Below are 7,500 nucleotides of genomic sequence, written 5' to 3' on the forward strand. Positions count from 1 at the left end.
CAAGACACCACTAGGGGGCATCCACTTGTCGGACACGCGCCAGCTGCTCCTGGAGGGGGCGCTGCACCCATGCAACATCCTCATGTGCCCGCACACCTGCGTCACCAACCTGCCCAAACCACGCCAGAAACAACCAGGTATGCAGACACACACACACACACACACGCATGCGCGCGTGCACACACACACACACACACACACACATACACACACACACACACACACACACACACACACACACACACACACACACACACACACACACACACACACACACACACGCACACACACACACAGACACACACACACCTCCGTGTTACTAACCTGCCCAAACCACGCCAGAAACAACCAGGTATGCAGACACACACACACACACACGCATGCACGCGCGCACACACACACACACACACACACACACACACACACACACACACACACACACACACACACACACACACACACACACACACACACACACCTCAGTGTTACTAACCTGCCCAAACCACGCCAGAAACAACCAGGTATGCATGCAGACACACACACACACGCATGCGTGCACACACACACACGCACGCACGCACGCATGAACGCACACACGCACGCGCGCACACACACACACACACACACACACACACACACACATGCACACCCCTCCGTGTTACTAACCTGCCCAAACCACGCCAGAAACAACCAGGTACACAAATGCACACACACACACACACACACACACACACACACACACACACACACACACACACACACACACACACACACACACACACACACACACACACACACACACACACACACACACACACACACACACACACACACACACACACACACACACACACACACACACCTCCGTGTTACTAACCTGCCTAAACCACGCCAGAAACAACCAGGTACACAGACGCACATACATACACACACACACACACACACACACACACACACACACACACACACACACACACACACACACACACACACACACACACGCACACAGAGACACGCGCCCACACACACACACCTGCCAACACATCTGCCCAAGCCACTCCAGAATCATCCAGGTGTGTGTCATTGGTGTATTATGCTTTTTTATGAGGATTATGCTTTTGTGTGTGTCTGTGTTTGTGTTTGTGTGTGTGTGTGTGTAGTGGGTGTTGGACCTGCATCCATCGTGTTGGGTAACTTGGTTGCCGGGAAACGTATAGCATCAGCTGCAGGGAGAGAACTGGGAATGATGGAGGACCAGAACATCGTCAGGAAGGTACACACACACGCACGCACGCACGCACGCACGCACGCCCACACACGCACATTGCATGAATGCCTTTTCAAATTAATTTTAAGATTACATTGCACATACATTTTAACAGCAGTGTTGATTTTTAGGAAGACACTAGCCGCAGCTCCCATGAAACATTTGAAAAATTCAGTCAAAGCTTGGTTACTTAGTGGGCCTTTAACAAGGTTTTAAGGTTACACAAGTACATTTTGACATGTCCCTCATGTTTAAATCATGTGAAAAAGAATAAAGTCCGCAAACACTGCTTGTCTTCTGTGAAAATGTAATAGCAAGAGCGGACTTCTTTTTCACTTGGATTATTGCTTTTATTGTCCTGCACCTGGCCGATCGGGTGGGATGTGCACACATCTACTCCTCTGAACCTCATGTTTATCACGACATTAACATTTTATCACAACTTTATTTTTATGCTTCTATGGAACCTGACAGATGTGCATGTGGCCCACTATGATGGTAAGTAATGACAAATAGCTATATTCTTCACTGGCTACGTTTACATGACGTTTTTAATTCTGAATTAATAATTCTGAATTAAATAGTTCCATCGAGTTTACTTTGATCTTTCATTTAGTTCCGAATTGTGAAGCGTTTACATGACGTTTTCAAAGCGGAATTAAGATTTCTTCAGAATTAAAGCGAGTTAATTCTGAATTATATGTCTCATGTAAACGAGGCCAATGTGTCCTTAGCAGACAAACAGTAACAGTATAAGCACTACGGGAAAAGCAATGACATGGTAATATCTAGCAAAGCCATCATCCCAGTCATGTCTGAAATCACACATGAGGTTAGGTTACAGTATGTTGGATGTACACAGAGAACACAGAGCTTTCTGTATTGTGTTTGTTTTCATGTCTTACGCTCCTCTCACTAGAAGAAATTTCCCCCATGGGGGATAATACAGCTTCTACTACTACTACTACTACTACTACTACTTCTCCACCACCTGCCAAACTTGCTAGTAGATGCTAATTTTACTAGGCAAACACACTCAGTAATGGGTCAAAGTGGCTAATAATTGTGTCTTTTCTACCAGCCAAACTGAAATTTCACCAGCATTAGGCCAGTTGGCCGGTGTTAATTTAGAGCCTTGGATGTACATACCATAGTGCAATAAGCAACGCAAGCCATGACCATCTCCAGGAACACCAGGGACCTCATTCATAACCGCCTCTGCTGTACGGAAGAAAAAGTATGTGGAATGTGCAGTCGCAGCATTCTCGCAAAAGTCGGAATTTATTAAAAAACACTTCCCAGTTTTGCGCATTGCCGTAGCCCTGCTTTGTATGCGTTCTCTATGCGTTCTAGGCTGTGATTTACTTCATATAAATACATTTAATTACTAGCAAGTTAGCAACAGTGGCTTATATCAAACAGTAAGAGTGGTGGTAAAATAAAACATATTTCATGAATTAAATAGTCTGGATTCAAAGACTGAAAGACATTAGGAATTTGTCTACGCCGGTAATGAACCCATGGTAGAAACAATGTGCTACTTTCTGGTATGATTGTGTACACCATCTCAGAATCTGGAAAAAGCTCTTTCTTGTCTCTCTCTCTCTCTCTCTCTCTCTCTCTCTCTCTCTCTCTCTCTCTCTCTCTCTCTCTCTCTCTCTATCTCCTACAGCATCAGTTCCTATCGGAGGCTCTGCAGTGGAGGGCCCAGACTGATCCGGATCATGTGCTCTATGTGCTGCTCAATGCCAAGGTAACACACAGGTGCTTTGTCTGGCAAAGTAGTACAACCACCTCTCTCTCTCTCTCTCTCTCTCTCTCTCTCTCTCTCTCTCTCTCTCTCTCTCTCTCTCTCTCTCTCTCTCTCTCTCTCTCTCTCTGCTCAATGCCAAGGTAACACACTGGCACTCTGTCTATTGAACTAGTGAACGAGCATCTCTCTCTCTCTCTCTCTCTCTCTCTCTCTCTCTCTCTCTCTCTCTCTCTCTCTCTCTCTCTCTCTCTCTCTCTCTCTCTCTCTCTCTCTCTCTCTCTCTCTCTCTCTCTCTCCTGTTCTCTCGTGCTGAGATCATAGTGACAATGCAAATATTCCCTTGTGACTTCTATATCACTGAAGATAAGCAGAGTAGGCTGGTGATTAAACACGGTGTTGAGTTATGGCCGGGTATTTCCACCAGGGAAAGACCCACAGCTGTATTGGCCCTTACCGTGTGCCATTAGTGTCAATTATTTATAATGTCATGTGGTTCTTTCACATATACGCACACACAAATGGTACACACACACATACTGTATAAACACACACACACACACACCCTTTTACAGGTGTACCACACCTGCCAAGTTAGGAAAATGCTGTCTGACACACCTAGTTCAGCCCAGCCCAGCTCAGTGCAGCCTCTAAGTCCTATGTATCACCATAGGAAGGGCAAAGCTCACTGTGTGAGTACACTCTGCCCTCTCACCTACTGTGAATCATATGACTGTGAGACGGTTGCGTAAATCCCCTGGGTATTCCTATGCACCTGCATAGAAAGTCCTGCTGTACTGTGTATGAGACAGGGCTGGACTGGCCATCTGGCATAGCGGGCATTTCCTGGTGGGCCCTGCAATTTTTTATTTATTTTTTCCTTTTCCACACTTACGAAAATAGGGGCCCACGAGGGCACGGGGCACACTGGTGAGTCAGTTCTGCGCCGCTAATTTTGAGGGTGCCCTTTAAGCCAAAAGTACCCGGGCCCTATTTCTCCCTCAGTCCAGCCTTTGTATGAGAACACTTAAGCATGATAGATGATGATGTCTAATAATGACACAGGATCAAATAGAGAGAACTCCTGACTGGGGTTCATATTGGGGAGTGTTCTACTTTATGTTGAATCATGTGTGGCGCAGCAAACCAAACAACACTACACTACACTACCCTGTAGTGCATGCTTTGACTGAATCATGGCAATTGCTCACTGAATGAATGATTCTTTAATGACCATTCCATTCGGCAGGTGGAATTTGTTTACAGTCCAGCATGGTACAGGTTCTAACATGTAACATCAAGAGGAAGCAAACTAAGACAATTAGGCTAGTTCTGGATAGCCTAGTCCTGATCATCCCATAATACTACCATTTCATTTGTGCAGCACCAAGTCTCTTGGCGGAAGTACGTAGGATGGTGCGCGAGGCTAAGTTCTGGAGGCAAAGATTGAACATAACAGCCTAGTTGCACTAGACCCATATCAAGATCACATAGTAGTGTCTGGAAATGCATCACAGGCAGGGGGAGGGTGGCGTCTTTCAAATCCCTCTGGATTCAATAGGGTAATACTACAACCAAATAAAATATGCCACATGTGGGCCGTGCCTGGACCGCATGTGGCCCTCAGGTCGCCAAATGAATAGGCCTGCTGTAGGCCTGGAAAACTACAAATGGAGACACTGACGAAGGCAACAGCCGAAACGTTTGTCTACACTTCTGCTGCTATGTAAATAATAAAAAATAAAATAAATAAAAAGAAGAAAAGAAGAACCTGAGTGCGATCCACTTTCTCACCTTCCAAGTTATTCAACTGGAGACGCACCACAGGGAAGAGTGCGGTGTATCTGAACTAAGTTACTACTTCTACAATACTACAACCAAATAAACGCCGGCCACTCATTCAACTACAAACCATTCCATTAAGCACAAAAAGTCCTCCCAATGTTCCCTAAGGGTCTTCTCAAACAGTCCCTGAATGTGAATGCATAGGATTCCCGTTTTGAAAAGACGCCCTAAGAATGTCTGGATGAGGACTTGGCGAGGACATTTGACGTTTGAAAGTTAGGGGTGCGCAAATCCACTAAAGCATTAATTGAGGTTCAGACAGTGCAGTAGTTGAGAGTCATCTGTACACTGAGTATAAGCTCCAAACAATTCTTGATGTTAACAAATGGCAACGTTTGATAGACTTGTGTGATCTTCCTTAAGCCAGGAGAGGGCATTTGGCTAGATACTCTATAATATCAGGAGGATTCTCAAGATATAGTTTGTATATACTCTCTGGTTATAGTTTGTAGAGAAAAAGGGCCCATCATGGAATATACAGTAACAGTAACTGTAAGAGTACATGTGTGTGTTTCCCTTGTCTGCCTCTTTTCCATTACATATTTAGAGTGCTATTAGGCTTGTCTTCTTTCCCACCTGTAAGAAGTTGTCATTTTCTCTTTTTCTCTCTCTGTCACTCATGCTGCCCCCCCCTCTCCCCAATTCTCTCTTTGGTTCTCTCTCTCTGGTGTCTACATACTGCAGTGTATACAGTCCTCTTTTACACCTGTCTGTGAAAATATGTCCGTGTTTAATCAACTTTATCTCTCTGTCTCTCTGTCTCTGTCTCTGTCTCTGTCTCTGTCTCTGTCTCTCTCTCTCTCTCTCTCTCTCTCTCTCTCTCTCTCTCTCTCTCTCTCTCTCTCTCTGGTTTCTACAAACTGCAGTGTATACAGTCCTCTTTTCCATCTGTCTGAAAATGTGTCCGTGTTTAATATTCTCTCTCTCTCTCTCTCTCTCTCTCTCTCTCTCTCTCTCTCTAGGGTACTGCAGTGTGTACTGCTACGTGTCTGCAGCTTCATAAGCGAGCTGAGAAGGTTGCGGCTGCCCTCATAGAGAGGAGTGGCATCAACACTGGAGAGAACATCGTGCTGCTCTACCCTCCAGGTGCGGATGAACACACGCACACACAGAAAGTTACACACACGTGTGCATGGACATACACACACACACACACACACACACACACACACACACACACACACACACACACACACACACACACACACACACACACACACGTGTTTACACTGTTACAGTGTATGTGTGTGTTGTAGGCATTAACCTATTCGCTGTGTTCTACGGCTGCCTGTACGCTGGCTGTGTTCCAATCACAAACACCTGCACACTTGCTCACATGTTCAGTATATGGAATTTAATAGTATATGGTGTTTATATGTGTGTTTGTTGTAGGTATTGAACTGATCGCTGCATTCCACGGCTACCTGTACGCTCGCTAACTGTGTTCCAATTACAAACACCTGCACACCTGCACACATGTTCACATGTTCAGTATATGGAATTTAACAGTAGCCTATATGGTGTTTACATGTGTTTGTTGTAGGTATTGACCTGATCGCTGCATTCTACGGCTGCCTGTACGCTGGCTGTGTTCCAGTCACCGTAAGGCCCCCTCACCCCCAGAACCTTCCGGCTACACTCCCCACCGTCAAACTCATCGTAGATGTGAGTAGAGATGGAGAGGGTGTGTGTGTGTGTGCGTATTTCAAGTGTGTGCACTCACATGCTTATGAGTGAATAGGTTCAGTCATATATATAGACACAGGGTTGCGTTTTTTAACAGTATTGTTGTTAGACAGTTAACATCTCATCGGGTAACTGCATTGCAACCAACAGAGTAGCTAGTAGCAGGTCATTTAATTAGCAGCTATGGTTTTGAGGAAGTGGCATGATGTATCGTAAAGAACAATTCTTATAAACATCAAGAGTAAAGATTTTTTTACCCTGCTATTGACAAAATAATACACTTCTACATATTGTGAGACTGTCACATTGCAGAGTTGATGTACTGTACTATATGTGCTTCTCAGGTGTGTAAGGCAGCTACATTCCTCACCACACAGTTATTATTATTACCTCAGCTAAGGAGGTTATGTTTTCGGTCGCGTTGGTTTGTTTGTCTGTCTGTCTGTTTGTCTCTCAGTCTGTAAGCAGAATAACTCAAACAGATATGTACAGATTTTGATGAAATTGTGTGGGGTTGTTGCAAAATACAAAAAGAACTACTGATTAAATTTTGGATCACGTTCCGGATCCAGGATTTTTAAAAAAGATTCTTCACCATTGCTGATAGGGCAATTTTGACATTCCAGTTTCTAACTCCACAAAAACAAGGCAGAAAGACTTGAGAAAAATGGGTGTAAGTAACATAGTCAAATATTCTATCAAACGGCTTCCTTGGTGGAGGTCTGAACTCTCTGAGCGCATTTCTAGTTATAGAATAGTACATTATAAGGTCCTGCCGTGGCCAACCGGTAGGGCACTCATCTACCATGCGGCTGACCGGGGTTCGATTCCCAGCCCGGGTCCTTTGCCGACCCCTCCCCATCTCTCTCCCCATTCTCTTCCTGTCCACCTCTCTACACGGTCCTGTTGAATAAAGCCAAAAAAGACCCAAAAAATCTTTAGAATAGTAAAT

The 7,500-nt window shown here is 44.9% G+C and overlaps 1 protein-coding gene across 1 annotated transcript in view; it reads left to right on the forward strand.

The window, feature by feature from the left end:
• Positions 1–7,500, forward strand: part of dip2bb (disco-interacting protein 2 homolog Bb) — a 60,397-nt gene that overhangs the window by 35,402 nt on the left and 17,495 nt on the right. The window contains exons 23-28 of the mRNA XM_063215055.1: positions 1–137; positions 1,161–1,273; positions 1,742–1,765; positions 2,940–3,020; positions 5,825–5,948; positions 6,406–6,527. The exon at positions 1–137 is cut by the window's left edge and continues 65 nt beyond it. Coding sequence (XP_063071125.1) covers positions 1–137; positions 1,161–1,273; positions 1,742–1,765; positions 2,940–3,020; positions 5,825–5,948; positions 6,406–6,527 — 601 coding nt within the window. The remainder of the gene's footprint in view (positions 138–1,160; positions 1,274–1,741; positions 1,766–2,939; positions 3,021–5,824; positions 5,949–6,405; positions 6,528–7,500) is intronic.

The sequence above is a fragment of the Engraulis encrasicolus genome, chromosome 14 (assembly GCF_034702125.1).
Source record: "Engraulis encrasicolus isolate BLACKSEA-1 chromosome 14, IST_EnEncr_1.0, whole genome shotgun sequence".
Taxonomy (NCBI): Eukaryota; Metazoa; Chordata; class Actinopteri; order Clupeiformes; family Engraulidae; genus Engraulis; species Engraulis encrasicolus.